Source organism: Tupaia chinensis, unplaced genomic scaffold (assembly GCF_000334495.1).
Source record: "Tupaia chinensis unplaced genomic scaffold, TupChi_1.0 Scaffold150175_1, whole genome shotgun sequence".
NCBI lineage: Eukaryota > Metazoa > Chordata > Mammalia > Scandentia > Tupaiidae > Tupaia > Tupaia belangeri.
Window position 1 is genome coordinate 821967 of NW_006210013.1, and position 20756 is coordinate 842722.

Genomic DNA, 20756 nt, shown 5'->3' on the forward strand with positions numbered 1-20756 from the left:
CCTTATACAAATGCAGGATATAGTATTTGCATTAACCTCCATACCTCCTCCCACATACTTACAGTCATCTCTAGATTCTTTATAATACCTAATACAAGCGAACTGCCATGTAAATTGTTATTATACTGTTGTTCAGGAAATAACAGCAAGAAAAAACGTCTGTACACGCTCTGTGCAGACGTGACCGTGGTTGACCTAACTGGGGTATACGTTAGCTGCAGGACCATTTTCCATGTGCAGATAGCTGGATCCGTGGGTGTGGAACCTGCAGATACGGAGACTGGCTATACCCAGGTGTGCCAGTGTCATGGGCCTGTGGAAGAATTTAGAAGAGATAGGTGTAGTCTCCTGCCCTGGAGAAGCAAGTGCTAGGAAGATGGAGTAATACCTAGAAATACAACAGAGACTCTGGGACTCACCCGGAAAGGGAGAAGAAAGAGTGAACTGTGAAGGAGGGCTTCGTGGAGGATGCGGCAATGGGTCTTGAAATATGGTCTGATGCAGAAAACGAGGGAACAGAGTGGGAGGGAGGAAGTCCAGATAAGCACGACAGCGTGTGTGCAGGAACAGAGGACGCTGATGCTAGCATGGCAGTAAGGGCTGCTCTGGAGTGCAGAGGGATGTGGCACCTGACAGAGGAGGCTGCACCAATACTGCCAGGGCCCTGGAGCTAGCACAGTGCACGAGGTGCTGGAGTTTGCAGTGTTTGGGGTGCAATGGCTGCTCCTCTCAGCCAGGATCCCCCGTCCGTCTGCTGTGATCCATGAGGCACCCACCTCTGTGACTGCAAAACTTTCTAAGGGAGAAAGGGAGGTGATGTGGGGAGGACAAGGGGCTGCAGGCTCTGGCTGGGAGCTGAGGTGTCCTAACTGCAAAAGGACCTGCCTGGTGGGCTGATGGCACTTTGTGGGTCTCGTTCCCAGGAGATCTGCGCTGATCCCCAGTTTATCGTGGGAGGAGCCACCCGCACAGACATCTGCCAAGGAGCCCTGGGTAAGTGTTGGATCAGAACGAGCCGAGGGGATCTTGTCTGCAAGGCCGTGGGAGGAAGTGGAGGGACAACCTGTGGCTTCTCTCCCTTCCTGAGCAGACTGGCGGTTCCCATTCCTAGAAGCTCCATGGACTTTCTTATTCTCTGGGGGCAGCGGTTCCATCCCGAACCCCACGCTGAGACTGAGGCACACACACGAGGCCTCCTGTGTCACTTCTCCTGGGCTAGTTGCTGAGGGTACAAAGACGCTGCCACTGGGGGGACCAAGTGGCCTCTGATTTTTACGCCTTGGCTCTGTGACATGTGGTCTCATATTATGAAACAGCCAGGCTCTCCACTGAGGGCCAGGTGTGAGGACTCCCCCAGAATAGGGACAACCCCAAGTGCTCTGAGATTTGTGGGCGGGCACAGTGACTCAGTGTGAAGGAAGAGGAAACCCTGTTGCTCGCTGCTGCCGAGAGGAAGCACGTCCCCGAGCATTCTCAGTGTTTGCAGACAAGCTCACCATGGTATCACAACAGCAGGAAGCTGTGCTCGCTGTTGTAAAACGGCCACTGCAAAGTTCATGTACACGCAGTCAGCTGGAGAGCTGAATGGTGCGGGTTCGAGCCTTCGCTCTTCGAGACTCAGTTCTGGTTTGTTTCTGGATGTGGTGCTTGTTGAGGATTTGAACCTGCAAAACCCTAAGCTTTCTTCCAAGAGTTCCCAAGGCTTCTCTGACATCCCAACAGTGGGGCTTGGGACTGTTATTTAAGATATCATAGAATTCACCCTCAACTTTTTAAGTTCTTAATAAGCATAGGTTTATACTTACTAAAGCAGATCACTTGCTCCGATAATCCAAAAACCTGTCTCCTGCCATCGGCCTCAACTGCTACCCCCAAGTTCATCCATAACAAAACTGATGACTAGAATTGAACGGCCTTCCCTTGCCCACCAGCAGCGGTTCTGATGTTCTCAATAATAGCTCTCGGGTCGTCGGGAAAGTCGTGACATGTTTCTCTGTGCAATAATCCATTATGACTTTCCTGATGACCCAGTGACATTTAGTGAATATATACCGTTGACTTGCCAGAAAAGTTATGACACATTTGGGCATAGAAAAAATATGTCACGACTTTTCTGACAAGCCAATATTTACCAGATGCTAAACGATGCTTGCAGAATCTCCAAGGCTCTGTGATTATCCCATTTATAGATGGAGGTCTTCCCATGACTGAAATGACAGATTTAGTCTGACTGCAGGGCCTGTGGGTTTCATCCTGGGCTAGGCTCTCTAGAAGGGGCCTGGACACTTTTCAAGCCCTGAGGGATGGTGAGCAGCTGTGTGACTCATTAGGATAGGCCCAACCTTCAAGGGAGGATATGACCCAGAGGTTGGGCTGACCCTGTGTGGATTCCTGAGATGCCAGAGACATTCTCACCTTCAGAAGCTCACCTCCTATTTCCTCCCTTGTCGCCCCCACAAAAGATGGAAGACCAGGGGCCCTTGGGCACCCCAGGTGGGTGTTCCAGGAAAATCTATTGGCCAGAGAAAGTGGGAATTAACAGGGCTGGAAGGTGATGGCGACCTTGAACAACCCTGGAGGCCCTGGAGCATCCAGGTACCACACCTGAACTAAACATCCACTTCAAAGTTAGAGAGCATCTGAAGGCCACTTCCCGAGTAACAAATGCATGCTTTAGGTCCTGTTTAAATAACACCAGACCATCTGGAGAGGAGACAGGCAAAGCTCACATTCCTGGGAGAAATTATTTGTAGGTGCCAAATAAAAACAAGGCGAAATGTAAACCTTCTTCAATTTCTCAGTAAGTGCTTTATAATATTTAAGGGGACCCCCCCCCATACTGACTATTTTGTTCTCTTGGCCTTTTATTTTAGAGACTTTGGGTGAGACTGCAATCTAAGAAGTGTGGTATACTAAACTATCACCCCAGTTCTGGCATCTGGGCACGGGGTGATAATGGGGTGGTGACCACCAGAACCAACAGGCTCAGAAGCATCAGGAACCAGGGCCATGACAGTGACACCTTGCAGCATGTCAGAGATAGGAGCCAGAGCTCAGGTCTACTGATGAGCCAGAGACTGGCCAAGTCATCACTCAGACTCTCAGTCTCTTTAGAAAATGGGGAGGGGGCCCAGCCCCTGGGGCACTATCAGTAGCTTACTGAATGAACCACAGTCCTGGAAGCCACATGGCCCAGGCAGGTCGGGCCCTCCTCCTCCCCCATGCAAGCTGAGATCCTAACCGGCTGGAGGGCTGGGGGAAGAGGACTGCAGTATTACCAGACTCTGTGGAGGGCGCTTGTCTCCCTCTCTCTCTTTCTCTCTCCTTTGCACATGTGTTCTCGATCATGAATAAATAGATAAAAAGAAAAATAATGAAAATGGGAAAAGAGGGAGAGTAAATGATCTGACTTCAAAGACCCCAGAAGATGTGGCACTCAGCTATTGTAAAGCCATGTCCGGTTCCCAACTAGCTGTTCATCCTTTGTGCCCGAGGGTTGGAGCCCCGGGAGGTGAGCTCACCCTTCCTCACTCTGGAGCCGTGACGCCGCGCGCACCTTCCATCGCGTTTCTCACGTGGTAGTCCCAACTCTGAAGTAAACATTTTCACCCCCAGCACTCAGATAAGAAAGCTATGCCTGGAGGAAGGAGGGTCATGGCTGATGGATGCCGCAGCGTGAACCCTGCTTTGATTTTAAATCCTGCACTTTTCATAACCCCGCCCTCCCTCTGAGTTGCCACTATGCTGTGCCAGGAACAGTTCTTCGCAGAATTCACTTTTTCTTCCTGCACTTTCTACCCCCAGCGTCTCTCAACCCACCCAGTGTACCTGGGCAGGCGACAGCCTTGGACTCACTCACTTCCTGCCATCCTGCCACCCTGACTCTGCTACCCAGCAGTGGTCACCCACCAATTCCCACCCTCCTTCCCAGAAGGCTCAGCATCAAAGTTTCACCAAAGTAATTCAAGTCTTGTTTGCAGAGCTGCTCCGACATCAGGGAAAAGGCTGCCCATCAAGGGGAAGGGCTGGAGACCAGCCTGTGCCTCCACCTGACTGGCCCTGCAGCTAAACAGGGCTCTGTAATTGCTGGTGGTAACCAGCGGCCCAGGAAATCCAAAGGCTGCTCAGCTCCCCACAGCCCTCACGGCTCTCAGCTAAACGCAGTGATCCAGCCCAGGAGGCCCCTTGGCTTGTGTGTGGGGCGGGGGGGGGCTGAGGCAGCTAATCTGTCAGTCCAGGCTGCTGAAACAGCATGCTGCCATTTCACTGTAAGCCAGCCCCTCGGAGCGGGGTCACCCTACCTCCGCCTCTAAGAGTCGCCTGGGCCCCAGAACACCACCTGGGAGGTGTTTGGCTATAGGGTGCCCCTCTCCGCAGCCCAGCTCAGCAGAGTAGGGAAGGGGCAAGGCCAATGGGAAAAGCACACCAGAGGGTAGTTTCTAGTCCTTCCACCCCTTATCAGCCCTGTGACTTTGGGCAGGTTACCCAACCTCTCTGAGCCTCAGTTTCCTCTTCTGTAAAATGGGGATAATGATAATGTTCCCTTCCCAGGCCTGTGATGAAAAGTGAGATTAATACAGGCAAACCCACTTGGTAAAGAACCCTGAACAAGTTCAAGGGCCCATGATTCTAACTGAGTTCAGTGATGTGAAAAGTCCCTTTGCCGAACTATAGAAGAAAAAGGATGGAGGGGAGGAAAAGGAAGTAGGTTGGATTGGAAGCCAGATACCTGTCTTTGAGAAGCTCAGAATTTAGGGGTGGAAGTGCCGAGATGGGAGAAGGGCAACCTGGAGCCCGTATCTGCGTACTTCGGATTGTAACACTCGGAATAAATGGAGAAGCAGTGAACACGATGGGGGAGATGGACACGCTTCAATTTTAAAAATGGAATTTTAAAATGCTTTAAATTATCATTTATCATTTATTTTTTACCCTGAGAAAATGAGACAGGTGTCCCCAGCACGGTCTTCATGCCATGACCTACCCCCAGCCAGCCTGGAACACAGGCACGCAAGCATCTTTCTGACGTGTACAGGGAGACCTTGGGGCATGAACTCAGGACTTCCCCATATGGCTTCAGCATCATGGAGCGCTGTGTTACCACTGTGCCGCAGCTGGCCCAAATAACTTTTTAAATGATGCATTTTACAATTCGTTTTTATAATAAGCACTTTAAAAAATCTTAATAGACTTTATTTTTTTAGAACTGTTTTAGATTTATGAAAGAACAGTACCTTATACCCAGTTCCCCTGTCACTAAAATCGTACAGTATATACATTTGTTGCAAATGATGAGCCAATATCGCTACATTATCATTAAAGTCCATACTTAGAGTGCCTTAGCTTTTATCTAATGTCCTTTTCCTTCAGGGGCTCCTCCAGAACACATCGCACTTAGCTGTCATGTCCCCTTGGGTGCCTCTTGGCTGTGACAGTCTCTCAGCGACCCCTTGCTTTGCTGACCTTCATAGTATTGAGTACTGGCCATGGGTTCTCTGGGCTACCCTGTTAGAACTTGCAGCTTCCTTTTTAAAATGCGTGTTTTTATTTGTTTTTAAAGACAACTAGAAAATTTATTGATTGAATGGTGAAAGCAAATCCATTCTTTTCTCTTAAAAAGAATCACTTGCCAGCTACTTGGAAGGCTAATGCTGGAGGATCACGAGTTTGAGGCCAGCCTGGGCAACATATCAAGACCCTGTTTCTTAAAAAATGAAACCAAGAACAGTCAGTCCACTACCAGCTGCAGCAGCACCCTCAGCACCCCAGCAAGGCCAACAACCACCCCGGGCAGATGGGCGGTGCCCACGAGTCATCGTTTCCCCTTGGCTTCTCTTCTGATGAGAAATGCTTCCTTAGACTTTCCCCCTGTGGCCACTGCCCACGCTCCCGGCTCCCTTCCTGCTGCATCGGAGATAGCTCCTAAACAGCAGGGGTGAACTGCTAACCCCACTGTAAGCCACAGGCTCCTGCCCTGGCAGTCCCCAGCCTTGGCCATCATACAACAGGCCTCCAGCCTCATCAGATGCCTAAAGAACAAATCTGCCCTTGACTGTCCCTGCCAGCGCCCTGTAAGAGAGGGGTGATGGGGCCCCTCCCGTAAGAACTCCCCCACTGTCCTCTGAAGCCACAGGGTGTGCAGGGCAGGTGCACAGGGTTCTAGCCTGCTCCCTGTGAGCCTGTGGATCAGGGTGTGACCACTCTTGTCCAGAGGCTCCGCAGCTTCCTCAGTTCCTCAGTTTCCACCAGCTTCCTATGGCCAAGAGCCAAGCCACACCCTGCATGACCCTGAGATGAGAGGGTTGCCTCTCATTTCCCTCAGGCCTGCTTCTGACATTGTGTGACTCTAAAATCTGCTGCCTTGCACTGCGGCCACGCACCGAACGTCAGCTCCACACAAGTGTGAGCCACAGCGTCCTCACCCCCAAGTCATGGAGCCTGTTCCCTGGAGCCCCCCGTAGCTCAGCCACAGAGAGTCCCCATCTGGGGAGTTCAAAAATGAAGGAGTGTGTGTTCTGTGGGGTCCTGGCCAGCAGTACCATACAGACGAAGCCCCAGGAGGAGGGTGGTCAACACTCTGGGTGGCCTAAGAGAAAGGTGGCCTGGCTGGCCGGTATGCAGTAAGGCAGACCCTAGACAGCTCTGTCCCACTGAACTTGCAGCCATGAAGGAAATGTTTGTCTACACCATCCAGTGCATAGCCACCAGCCACAGTGACCAGAGCACTGGACATGTGACTGATGCACTTGAGGAACTGAACTGTGATTTCATTTCATTTACACCTAAGTAGCCACACATGCCCTTCCATGCCGGGCAGTGCAGCAGATGGCTGAGTACCAGGGCCCATTCCTGTCCTGTGCTCTGCAGGGTCAGGTGCTTCTTGCCAGCAGAGCCAAGCAAGGCACAGACTCAGCAAACATCTGTAAAGGGAAGGGTCAACAGCCAGCAGATGGCATGGTGGTTAAGACGTTGGATTTCCACACGTGTGACCACAGTTCAAGTCCTAGACTAGGCAGCTTGAAAATCATGCTCTTGTAGTGCGTGCCCCAAATCCCAAGATGAGGCTGGAGGGAGGTAAAGGGACTGTGGCATGGCCATAACCGCTGGGTAGGGGGTGACCTCTCACTTTCCCTATAGCTCTCCCTGGTGATTGTACAAGCTCTATGGCAAAAGCTCAAAGGAGAAAGAAGGGAGGGGTCAAGAATGAGGACTTCGGTGTCCAGCGGCTCAGGGTTGGCTTCTTGGTTCTGACACTTTGGGAGAATCGTTATCCTCGTCAAGCCTGCTTTCTCATCTATGTGACGAGGGTGGTAATAGTGCCTACCTCAGAGGATGAGGATGAAATGAAAGGATGCACACGCGGCTCAGAGCGCCAGGGGCAGTGCTCAGTAAAGCCTCGGTGAGTGCAGGCTGCACGTTATCTCAGGGAGAGTGTTAGAGGGAGTACTGGTAGGTGAGGCTGCAGAGGCCACAGGGACCACACTGCTGCTTCTCGATCGCCTGACTGGGTCCCAGCCTTGGCACTGGGCGTCAGCAAGCACTGGAAGTTTTGGAGAGCCATGTGACAAAGGAGGCAGTGTTGGGTGGAGGGTAAGGTGGATGGGAGTGGAGAGGCTTGAGACATAAAGCCTCCTGCTCCAGCGTCCTGCAGCCATGCCGCGATCGCGGCCTCCTGACGTGTTCCCACAGGGCTCGGGCTCTCCTCACCTGCACGTGCACTTGCCTCTAGTCCCTTGCCTGGATTTTCAGCCCAAGCTTCCACTTGTCCATCTGTGAAATGGGAACAGTGGTGATGTATGTGTCCTTCCATTGGCCATGAGGTAGGGATTGCAAACTGCATGACTGCAAGTTGCCTCAGAGCCCAGAGCCTCTGGGGGTTCTTCTGTGTCTCTGGAGATCCTTCCGTGTCTCTGGAGATCAAAGTGAGAGAATCTCATTGAGCCCGTCCATGTTTTCCTGCCTTTCGCGGCTCCCGTCCCAGTGAGAAGTTTTTCCTTTAGTTCAACGCTGTGAGTGTCCCCAAGATATCAGGAACATAGATATTGTCCGGGTTGCTCTGGGAGGTGAAGGAGAGTTCCTAAAGGAGGGATTCGGGACAAGAGTTGGCAGCCAAGGGCGAGGTCCACCTCCTCCTCTCTTCTCCTGCAGGGTCTCTGACTGAGGGTCAGGGGTGGAAGGGGAAGAAAAGGCCTGTGTCTGGGGAGGCAGCTGCGAGGGGCGAGGGGTGAGGAGCCAGCTCTGCTGGGTACTGGGAGGTAGTGACCTCAGAGGCCATGGCCCAGCAGAGGGCAGGGGCCCACACACAGTCCTGCGGCAGGTCCTGTCTTCCTGGTGCAGGGTGTGGCCGAGAAGGGGAGGGGACAGGCCTTCTGTAGTTGCCACCCAAGTCTGGAGGGTGAGAGCGTGAACATCAGGCCCTTCGTCCTCCCTCTCTTCCTCTTGTCCAGGGTCTCCCCTCCTGCAGAAGCGGGGAAGGAGAGGGAAGGCGAAGGCAGGAGCGTGGTCTGGATCAGTGCCCTTGCCCAGAGTTCTGACACTCAGGAACTGCAGACTGGGGGCCTTTGTGCTGATTAGGGTCAGAATGTGGCTGGACTGGAAGGTCCTCACACTCCCCCCCCACCTCCAGCCCCTGCTGTTCGTAAAGGGGAAGTGGCTCTACTGCTGTGGGGAATCCAGCTCGGGGTATCCTTTTCTGGGCTGCTGCCAGGCCTTGAAATGAGTATTGGAAGGGACAGCCCAGGGTGACTCATGGCCGCCCCCTCTCAAGGGCTGGTGTGTGTTTCCTGTGGAGAACCCTCCCACAGCTCTGGAGGAGTGGCCCTCAGCTGGCTCTTCAAGGCTTCCTCCTCCCCTACAAAGCTAAGCCTCAGGGTTTGCCTGAGTGCAGCTCCTGCCTCCCCAAAACTTGAGAGAGGAGAGGTGGGCCCCCTCTTGGTTGGGCATCAGGCCCACTGGAGACTGGTCAAGTACCCACAACTGGGAAGGAGACGCTTTAGCCAGGAGCAGCCTTCAGTTCCTTGGCCCCCTTAGCCTGTGTCTAGCTGTCAGCATGGAAGGCAAAGGAACAGAGCACTACGGGGACAAGGTGCCCAGCAGGCAGGACTCGAGACACTGCAGGCTCCTCAGCCTAGGCACTGCTGCCCTTCGGGGCTGGCTCACTCTTCCTGGAAGGGCCATCCAGCATTGCTTGGCCTCCACCCACAAGGCCAGTAACCCCTCCCCTGTGTGACAGCCAAGAAAGTCTCCAGGCATTGCCAAGTGTCCCAGTGGAGGGGCTGGGGATGCCACCAGTTGAGAACCACTGGTAGGGGGAGAGGGGAGGGAGTGGGAAACCTGCAGTACCGAGGGGGTCATTGGCATTCAGGGCACAGACGGCCATGCTGAGAGCTGGTGCAAAGATGTTGACCAGCGAGCAGGGTCCCTGGTGGGAGGTGGGCGGGCAGTGGTCATCACCGCTGCTCTGCACTGCCTCACTCTGACCCAGCCACAGTGTTGAGTAAATACCGCAGGAAAGGAGGAGACGCTGGGCGTGCGGGGTCAGGACAGCATTGCTGGGATGTCTGAGCTGGTGGGAGAGGGCTCCTCCTGCAGCAGAGGGATGGCTGCCCTGCTTGTTGGAAGACTCCTACATCCCCTGCAAGCCTGTCTTTCTCCTCAGCGTCCCAGCCCAGGCACCTTTCCAAAGCATATATTAGAGTATGTGGGGGCACACCTCAGGTCTGGAGGCACCCTGGGGACCTCCAAGCAGCAGGGCTTCCCCGGAGTCATGACCAGGCCTCTCGGTGTTGGCGCCATTCTCTTGCCGACACCCCCAGGAGGAGACTGTTGGGAGGTGCACCATCCCTGGCACAATTGGCATTCAGGCTCCCAGGCGCCGAGTTCAGGCAGATCTCTGTACTGTTATACCCGTATCGTTCCCTCTCAGGTCCGGCCTGCGCCAGGTGACTCCCCCTGGGTCTCAGCAGTTGGAATCAGCCATTTCAAGGCCCCTCGCCCACAGGTCTAGCATTGGAGGCTAGGCTAGATCCCGGCCGCTCCATGGTTCTCTGTCTCTTACGTGATATACTAGCTGTGGGGGCTTGAAGGTAACTGAGCATCTTGAACAGAGGCACACGTCCCTAGAGAGAGCCCAGGAAGCTGTCTCCCCTTCTGTGACCTAGCCCTGATGTCACCTAGCATCACCTCTGTCCTGTCCTAGTCACTGAGACAGACCTAGGCCCATCCAGGTTTGAAAGGAGGGGACCCGGATCCCACCCTTGATAGGAAGTAGCCAGCCTCTGGACTAGCACGTGAAGCCAGAAATGTTCTCGCTGCTATTTTAGGATGACAATTCCTCCTCTTTAAGTAATAGCCTTCTTGTCCTTTAATGATGTGACCCAAGGCTGCCTGGTCACTTTTCCATCATGAAGTGAGGTGGGAGGAGATACATTTTCTGAGACACCTGGTCACTAGTCCATCATGGAGTGAGGTGGGAGGAGATACATTTTCTGAGACTTCCCAGTATGCAGGGCGGTGGGGAGCTGAGCTGCCAGCTCAGGCCCCTGTTTACCCCTGAGCATTTCTGAGATGCCCACGGGCACAGGCCCTGGCTGCACAGGCCAGCAGCTGCCTCTGCTTCCACGCAGCCGGCTTTAACAGGTGCCGGCTGCAGGAGGACCAGTGGGCTGCAGTTCTACCAAGAAGCAAGCCCAGAGTCTTAGGGAGTCCTGCCTCTGCCTTCTCTGCCACATCCAACCAGTCCTCTCCATTCTAGGCCCTCTGTTGTCTCTAAGCCTCCTGCTCCCTCTTACTCCCAGGAGGGCCTTGGCTCTCATCTGGGTTCCTGCTAATTGCTAATCCACTTTGGACATGACCGCCAGAGGCCCTGTCCTCGGGGAGCTGAGGGACACGATGCAAGTCAACTATTAAATGGATGAATTAGATCCAAGGGTGATCGTTCTATGATCGGAGTCTGCTGGGATGCAGTGAGGACATGGGAGGGGAAAAGCAAGGGGTTTACAACCCCCGACCCCCAACAAAGGGTGGCTCCCCAGGGATGATTTAGGAGAAACAGAGGGAAGGTGTCCCTGACCAAAGGAGCAGAGTGCTCACATCCTCTGCAGAAAGTGGCTTATTCTGAAAGGTCCTGGTGTCATGTGTGCCTGGAGGGTCTGGTGCACAGGGGACAGGATGAGAGGGAACCTTGGCTTCAATCTCTTTGGGGCGAGTTCAGAGTCCTGACCTGGCCTTAGCCTTCTCCCCTACCCAGTGTCTAGCCCCACCCCTGTTGGGTCTCTGCTCTTGACCTTCCCTGTCCCTGAAAATGCTCTCAGCCCCCTCACCCAACTCTTGAGGGCCCACTCTGAGCTCCCCCTCCTCTGAGCTACCCCACCACATCAGCCCTGGCTGGCCGCCATAGTCTGTAATCGTCTTTCCCGTGTCTGTCCCTGCCGCTGCCTGAGAGCCAGAGCGACAGACCCTGCACAGGCTTGCCAGAGTGTGCACACCAGGAGCTTGAGACTGGACTGGGGAAAGGAGACACAGGCAGCCCGAGGGAGGACAGAGGGGCAGAGGCGCAGGCCAGCTGGGCTGCCGGTGAGAGTAGCAGCGAGGGGTGCTAAGGAAGGGGCTGGTGGGCTGGCACCCGGCTTTGCGGTCTATCTGCTCTGTCTCCAATGCCAGGAACTTCTCAGCCTGTGTTTGAAGTGTGTGTGTGACAGACAGACAGACAGACAGACATCACCAAGCACATGCTCCCCTGTGCAGGCATGGAGCTCTGTGACCCAGCTGGACTCTGTCACTGCCCTCACTGCCGTCAATGGGCCACGTGCTCTGGTATAATGAAGCTGCAGCCAGACAGGTGTGCGGAAGCCCAGCCTGTCCTGGGTGCCCTCTACCTCGGTATCCATGGGGGATGGGTTGCAGGACCCTCCTTGGATACCAAAATCCACGTCAAGTCTATATAGAATGGCGTCGTATTTGCATATTACTTATGCACAACCCCCCTTATACTTTAAAGCATTATAATATCAAATCCAGTGTAAATGGTCGTTATACTTATTGTTTAGGAAATAATGACAAGGAAAACGCCTCTGTGCGCGACATTACAGACACAGCCATCGAAGGCCTACTGCACAGTGGACCTCAGCCACCAAGAACATCTTCCGTCCATGTTGATGGCTCACGGATGCAGAACATGCAGATATGGAAAGCCAAATGTAGTAGTGGAAGGGAGGGAACACACAGCAAATATTATGCTATCCGCGTGGAAAAACCTCCAGCAGTCACAAACCTTCGCAACCTGGCCATGTACCACTCCCCCCCACAGCCCAGGAAGCGGCGGCCTGTGCACAGCACTGACCTCCAGGACATAAACAGGGACACCAGCCAGTCACAAACATTAGTAACCTGGCCACGTACCACTCCCCCCGACGGCGCAGGAAGCGGAGGCCTGTGCACAGCGCTGACCTCCAGGACACAAACAGGGACACCAGCCAGGAAGCCCCGGCTCTGGAAACTTACTGACATGGCCCCGATGAATTTACCTTTTCAGAAGAGGGACGTGGGGCTTAAAGGGCTCATTCATCAGGTCTGTTTGGGAGTCCTCAGAGCAGGGTCTGGGCGGGCCCCTCGTTGTCAAGGTCCTGGCTGAGAGCTGAAGAGTGGAGGGAAGGCTGTGGCTATCTGGAGTGCTCGTGGGGGAGCCCGCAGGAAGGCGAGCCCTCTGGAGACAATTAGGCCTTTTACCCAGGTCACTTGAGTCCCAAGGGTGAGGCAGCTGTGCTTAATATCCAAAAATTTCCACTCCAAACTCCCTTTCCCAAACAAATTAGAACAGTAGAGGACTTTGAATTAGGAGGGGATTCCCTGGGGGGCCACTTGTAAAAGTGGCTTACCTGATCTCAGCAGGAGTCCCCCCCTTGGGCAAGGAGACTGTCATGAAACAGTTGCTGAACACATGAATAGAATAAATTAATGTGTGAAGCTGTTCTGCCAAGAGCACCAGAAAGGTTAAAGGTTCAGGGCTGGCAGGTGACACCATGGTTAAACTGGATTCTCACACTGCGGATTGCGGATCAAGTCCCAGACCTGGTGGCTTGCTTTCTCGCTTTCTCCTTCTCTGTCTCTCTCTGGCCAAGTTAAAAAATAACAACACATGGAATTAAATAAGTAGAAAGGAAAGGTTAAAGGTTTCCTGGAGAACCTAGAGCTGAGGCTGGCAGGGAAAGAACCTATTGAGCACAACTGTAGACTCGGGAGGGCTGAGGGGCTCGGGCTCATACGGGGCTTGGACCCAGGCTCACATGTGCAGGGACAGAGTAGAGAAGGTGTTACCTGCCAACTAAGTCCAGCTGCTGCTTCTCATGGTCAGTGACATGAACTGCAGAGGCTGGTGAAGGGTGTTCATTTCTATAACCAGTTAGAGAGGACCATCAAACTACCTCAAAAATGCAACACGGGGACCACCAGTTAGTGTAATGGCTATGTCGCTGGACTCCCATGTGGTTGACCTCGGTTGGAGTCCTGGACCCAGAGGCTTAAACTCACGCCAGGCGTGTGTGCGTGCATGCTCAAGATCTCGAGAGGAGAATGGAGGAGAAGGGACTGCAGCATGGCCATCCCCCCTGGGGGGTGATTTCTCGTTTTCTGTCTCTCTGTCTCTGTCTTTCTGGTGAGTGCACGTGTTCTATAGCAAAAAAAAAAAAAAAAAAAAGCAATGCATTCTTGGTATTTACAGGTACAAGATACAACACATGTAAATCATTCCACACTACAGTCAGTCAATCACTTCCGTGAGTACTTATTCCTGATTCCTTCAACTGCCCATCCCTGGTTTCTCGCCAGACCATTCCTCAAATAGACCTCCCTATGACTCAGCACTTGCTCGGGCTGTTCTCGTCAGAGACCTTTCTTGATTTCAAAATGGCTGCAGTCCCGCTAAACCTGGAACTGGCTATAATGGGACTATGAGGCCGTCTCAGGAAGACCCCACACCAGAGGGAAGAGATGGGGGATGTCAACAGCCCCAGAAGGAGGTGCAGCAGGCCTGGGGCAGGGTCTCCACCCTGGGGGTTCCTCTGATCTTTATGAGTAAAGGTGCCTGTGTCCACAACCACAGGGGTGCTTCTTGTCTTCGTTATTTTGTGCCCCCTTCTTTCAGAAGCACTGTGGGAGCTCAGGATGACGAGACACCCCATACACGCCCTTACCATCCTAGTCCTTTCACCCCATTTCCTCCCACTCCCCTGAGCTCGGGCACAACATCACGACGAGTGGGCCCCCTTTCTGGGACAGCACTGTGTGGCCAAGTTTTGACACATGAATGTCCCCTTGATAAAGACCCTTCTTCTGGGTCTCAGTTTTCTCCTTTAAAAGATTAGGAAATTAAAAAAAAAAAAAAAAACAGCAAATGCACTGTTTTAAATGCTTTGCATACTTTTCCCCATTTAATTCTCAACTCTGAAGTGGCATTACTACTGAACTCATGTTATGTAGGAGGTACACACAGAGGAGTTTCCCTGAGCCAGAGTCAGGATTTGAACTCTGTGTCTGGCTCCAATGTATTTGTTTTGTTTTTTCTTTTTTTTTTTTTTGAGGGGAGCGTGGGGGGGGGTGGTCATAGAGGAGATGTGCCTGATAGAGAGGAGAGAAAGACATCTAGAGAGAGGGAAAATGAGCTATCACTCCCCCCACCCCCCGGGAATGGCCACACCACAATCCCTTCTCCATTCTCTTCATCGGATTTTAAGCACACATGCACATGGGTCCAACCTGATTTTCAAACCACCAGGTCCAGGACTGGAACTGCGGTCAGCCATGTGAAAGTCCAGTGCCTTAACCAATGTGCCACCTGCTGGCTCCCCTCCAACCATGGTGTCACTTGCCAGCCCTGAACCTTTAACCTTTCTGGTGCTCAAGGCAGAACAGCTTCACACATTAATTTATTCTATCCATGTGTTCAGCAACTGCTTAATGACATTCTCCTTGCCCAAGGGGGGGTAACCCCTGCTGAGGTCACTTAAGCCACTTTTGCAAATGGGCCCCCAGGGAATCCCCTCCAAATTCAAACGTCCTCTACTGTTCTTATTTGTTTGTTAAATTTGGGGGGTTGGAGGTGGGTAAGAAAACTGACTCCTCTTCCTAGAAAAATGTGTGTATCTGCACATGTGCAAAATTTGCATGAGGTGTTTGGGATTCCAGATCTCTGACACTCATCCACGGACCCCATTTTCCCTTTTGCATCTGATCCTAATGATCCTCTGAGGGTCTGCCTTGTTACCATCCCTCTCACAGCTGAAAGCACAGGGCCAGAGACACAGGAAATGCATCTGGGTTCACTGGGCCCTCAGCAGCAGGATCAGGACTCAAATCCACATCTTCCAACCACAAGTCCAGGGCTCCAGCCCACCCTCCTCTACTCAAGCCTCCTAGATCTATCTAGATCTTTCCACTGTACTCCTCTCTGGTTTGGGGAGTACCTGTGGAGCCCTTTGCCTAGCAGCTAGGGGACTGCAGCAAAGACACTTACCTCTGTGAGCCCGCCTCGGGGAGCAAACACACTGCCCAGGTCACACAGCCCTGCACCTCCCCAGATGTCCCAGGTCCAACGTCCACCAGGCCAGCAGGGACCCTGCATGTGCTCCCCTCCTCCTAGTACAGTTTGTCAGTGCCTGGGACAGTGTAGAAAGGGCAGGCATAGGAGGAAGACGTGCAGGAAGGGGAGCTCTAGAGCTGCAGGAGCAAAGGGGAGTGAGAGCCGCCAAGAGCTAGAATCCGAGGAACCAGGAGAGGGTGGAGTCTGCTGGGCCTCCTGGTGCTGGAAGGCAAAAAGGTGAGGAAAGGAGCAAGAACCAGAACAGAATCAGCGAGGCCATGAACCCAGCCTCCAGTGAGACATTCCTTTTATGGGGATCCTGGAGGGCCCTGTTGGGGAAGACAGGAAATCTCAGTACCACCCTGTGCAGAAGATAATGGGGAAAGTCTGGCATAGAGGCCTAGACCACCTCCCCTGGGTGATTTCCGGATTCCCAGAACCTGACTTCTCCCCCACCTGTGCCCTGCTTCCAGTCATCTTTCACATTAGTGCATTAAAATCCCAGGGTTCCCTTTCCCACAGGTATTTGAAGCCCAAATCTGATCTCTAAATGTTAATTCTTTCTTTGTTGTCATTGAGACTAGATATATTAGAGGTTTGTGGAGAAAATGCCAGGAGACCCCAAAACCCCCTCCCGCGGGCAGCCCCCTCCCCCCATTAACTAAGCCTGAGGCTGGTGGGGCCCCTTTACATTTTTTTCTGACTATGCTTTGTTTAATTTTTTCCTTATAACCTACAATTAACTAGGTTCCAATTTTTTTTAAAGGCTGCTATTTTTATTGAGATCACATTACATTTATAGACTACCTTGAGAGGAAGTGGCATTTTTATGATAGTGAGTCTGGGTAGCTAAGATGATAGGCCACTGTTAAACATGGAGTAAATGATGGTCTAAGCTGCTCCAGGCAGGCTCGCACAACCTCTTGGAGTTAGTTAATCTAACAAGGAACAGCACATTAGTTAGAGGAGCCCTGAACACTGTTGGAAATAAACAGCTCATATTGGGAGCGTTCGGTAATCAAAGGAGAAAACTTAGCCAACCCCCTCCCAAGAAGTGCTGGATCAGTGAGTTGGGGGCAGTTGTCAAGATTCTAGAACTGGGAGTGGGTCATGTACTGATGCCAATTCCAAGGCCAAAGCACATAGCCAGCCGAAGGTGAGCCATGCTCACAGATAAGGAGCCAGGGAAGAGAAGCCAGCCCTCATCTTACTCCTCCCTTCCACTGGCCTCTGGGCGCTCCACTGGCTAACCCCCACCAGCAGCTAGAGGCCCTAGAAGCCCAATGAGGTCCACTGAGGTCGACTGCTTGTCAGATAACAAGATAGAGAGTGTAGACTGGATAAAATAAGGTAAGTTGACTACCTAATGGCATCAGGTAGTCAACTCCAGCTCTATCACAATCCAGACACGTGTTTCTCTGCTTTGAGATAACTGGAGTAACTGAGGATTGAGGGGCTTTTCAAGTAACCAAATAGACTTTGTACCTGGGCAGGGAGGCTAGAAGCATGTGACCACTAGAAAGCCCACCAAGAGAAGACCAAGTAGAGCCATAAGTGAGTTGTAGCATCTGAGGTAAACCAGTTGTCTGGCCTGCCTGGAACTACTGGGAGCTGGTTTGATTTTATCCAACTAGAGTGTAACTGCCTCAAACAGGATCTGATGGGAGGAGACTCCGTTAAGCTTTCCAACTGGGCCACCTCTCCAGGAGTAAGTCACTGCAGAGTTATCCAGAAGAGAAAGAGTTTTATAGTTTAGATAGTATAGCTCCTTACCTTGATGGAGAGAAACAAAGATAGGGACCATCACTGGGAAAGGGTAGGACCGAGTGGGGCTACAACTTATGAGGTTGGATGAAAAGTTTCTTCGTAAAAAGAAATCCTCTTGCGGATATGGGCTGTCCGGGTGAAGGGAGCAGGAAGTTAGTGAGAAAACACTATGTAGCCCAGATGGTGAAATAATTGAGTCTCCTCTCAAGGACAAAAGTTCCCAAGACAGTCCTTTGAATTAGGTGAAGTAGAAATTGACCGGTGTATTTGCAAAGGAGATCATTTAGGTTATATACTTAAAGCATGTGCTTTTCTATTCATTAGCTGGGATCCTTGGGTAAGTCAGTCAACCTCCTCTAACCTCAGTTACCTCAACTCTGAAACAGAGTAATAGTGCCTACCTGGAACTGTTTTGTGATAGTGAAATGAACTAATGTAATAATGCATATAAACCCTATAGAACAGGATTTACCACACATAAGTCTTTGTGAACATAAATTATTGTATTTGTAGTCCAGGCCTTGTTACTGAGAAAGCTCGTATGAGCAGATACTAAGATCAATTAAAGATACCAGCTGGGTAAGGAGCGTCTCCACTTGGTTCAAAACATTTTGTTAATTGGGGCAAGGGTGACAGTTAAGTAATCCAAACTATAAAAACAGGATTTCAAGTACTTCCACCTTATTAGAAGTAAGATGTTTCTCTGATAGCCTGTAGGTCTCCCTCAATTCCAGAATTTGAAAAAGTAAACTTTAAATCTTTCATCTTTTTTAAATCTTTGGCTGTAAAATACATATAACTATTGTTTCCTCCTGACTTTGCTGTGATTGTTAGTGTCTTGGCTGCGTGATGACAAACTGCCCTGTTGTCTGAGTGAATTATGTTGTATTGAGTAGATGACTGGTTTAATATTTCATGAGCCAATGGGTATTGGGTTATTTAAAAGCTATGGTGGATTGAAAGAAGCTGCCAGCTCATTGTACTTTAGTTTTACATTTGAATTGCAGTTGGATATTCCTAGTGGATCTCTCTGTAGTTCAAGGAATCAGATACTCTTAACCAAAAGAAATTGCTATCAAGTTCTAGGTCTTAAACAAAACCCAGAATGTGGAATCAGAGGATTTGCAAGCAAGACCTGCCAGTTATCTACTCTAGACTTGCTGAGCTCCAGTTTCTTCATCCCCCAAAGGTGGTAATAATGATAATCATCTCCTAAGGTTTCTATGAGGATCGAATAAAATGTGTAAAACATTCTTTGTAAGCAGTGCAGTATCCTACAAATGTTAGCTACTTGCTAGCTTTTTTATTCCTCTGGTGGAAACAACAGAAACTAGAAGTCCAAAGATCCAGGCTCTGATCTTGGCTCTGCCCTTTCCCAGCTTGAGCAAGTAACCTAACCTCTTGAAGCCACGGTTTCATCATCTAGGAAACATTGCAGGATTGAGACTCCTTCCGGAGGAAACAATTCAGTTGGGAATAGCAAGGGACCAAGAAAGCAGCCATCTCCAAAGGGTGGGGGGAGTCGAGGCCTTGCTCCCACCGGGATAAGCAAGAGGTATTCTTGTAAACATGAAAGAAGAAAAGTGGGAGCCACAAAGCCTGGCCCCTGATTTCTAGAGTGTGGCAAGAGCACCCAGGTCTGGTGGTGAGCAGTAATCTGAGAATAGGTACACAGTCAGTGGTGACCTAGATGTGTGACCACACACGCACAAAAAAAAATAGCACTCCTGCTGATCGCGCCCCTGCTGAAGCCAGTCTTTCGTGCATTTGGTCAGAGTCATTGTACCACTAATAGCAGTTGTCAGCCATGCCCTCCGAGGCTGGTCCTGCAGACACCCTTACCCTTACGTGTGCCTACAACCATGCCTGATGGAAAGGCATTGATTCTCGGGACCAAGGGAAACACAACAGGGAGGGTGTTAAGGCAGTCACTCCCAGAGTTAGGCAGACCTGGCAGAACTCAGTAGGACACTCGGGGATTTGATGGAAGGTACACAGGAGCTGTGGGAGTAACTGGCTCAGGACTCCTGATACTGAAATCCCAGCACTCGGGCCCATATTACCCACAAAGCTTTCTGCCTCCGTGGTTGATAGACATAAATCCTAGAAGGTGTATAATGCTAACCTTTATTTTTATTTTATTTTATTTTAGAGGGATTTTTACTACAGGACATGTGTGCTCACCCAAGAGACAAAGAGAGAGAGATCAAAAGTGAGAAATCACCCCCTAGGGGAGATGGCCATGCTACAGTCCCTTCTCCATTCTCCTCGTGGGATTGTGGGCACACATGCACGTGTGCCCGGCATGAGTTTTAAGCTACCAGGTTCAGGATTCGAACCATGGTTGACTACATGGAAGTCCAGTGGTGTAACTATTACACCATCTGCTGGTTCCAAATTTTTTTTTAAATTATTTCTTTCATGAGAGGGACAGAGAGACTGAGAGACAAACTAGAAAATTTAGCATTATACACCTTTTATTGGGTTGTCAGGAAACTCATGATGCATTTTTGAATGGAAAAATACATCATGACTTTCCCAAAAACCTAGTAGTTTGCAAGATTCCTAAAAAAAAAAATCTCAGATGAAGCTAAGTGAAATAAGAATCACAGGCATTGGGGCCAAAGTGGCATGGTGGTTGAGGCACTGAACACTCACATGGTTGACCATGGTTCGAGTCCTGGACTTGGAGGCTTTACAACTACACCTGCCACATGTGCATGCATGCCCAAAATTCCAGGAGGAGAATGGAGAAGGGACTGCGGCGTGGCCACCCCCTCTTGGTGTGGGGAGATTTCCTACTTTCCCTTTCACTGCAGCTATGGCAGAAACCTAAAAAGAAGAAAAGAAAGATAGACTCACAGGCATTTCAGGTTCCCAAAGGCCTGACGTCCACAAAAACTCAGTGTTGGGGGAGGAGGAATGGCTTGAAGAGGAGGCTGTCATGACAGGAACCACTGGCATGGTGAATTTGCCCCAAGGATGAGCGGTGTAAGAACGAGGGTGGGAGAGCAGTGGATGCTCAGAAAAGGCCCGAGGTCATCTGTTTTGTTGATCTCCAGGTCCTTACCAGAAGCCATGTGGAATTAGGTGGAGAAAGCCCCTCCCAGTAGACTTCTGTTTCTCCCAACCAAGAACTCCTCAGTTTTCCCCCCAGCCAGAGCTAAAAACAGTGTCTGCCGACTTACTCCCCAAGCTCCTTATTCTCAATGTGTCAGAGACTCTAGTTTGTAAGTAGGTTGAGCATCCCTAATCCAAATATTTAGTATGCTCCAAAATCTAAAACGTGTGGAGTGCCAACGTGACACCGCAAGTGGAAATTCCACCCCTGACTTCATGCAGTGGGTGACAATCAAAGCACTGCTATACGACAGTATCACATAAAGTTACTGTCAGGCTATGTGTATAAGATATA

At 51.2% G+C, this 20756-nt stretch overlaps 1 protein-coding gene across 1 annotated transcript in view; it reads left to right on the forward strand.

Moving 5' to 3' along the window:
* Nucleotides 1-923: 923 nt before the first annotated feature.
* CAPN2 (calpain 2) overlaps nt 924-20756 on the forward strand; it is a gene marked incomplete at its 5' end in the record, with an annotated part of 75241 nt that continues 55408 nt past the window's right edge. Inside the window, 1 exon segment of the mRNA XM_014585641.1 lies at nt 924-993. Within this exon segment, the coding sequence (XP_014441127.1) occupies nt 924-993 (70 nt within the window).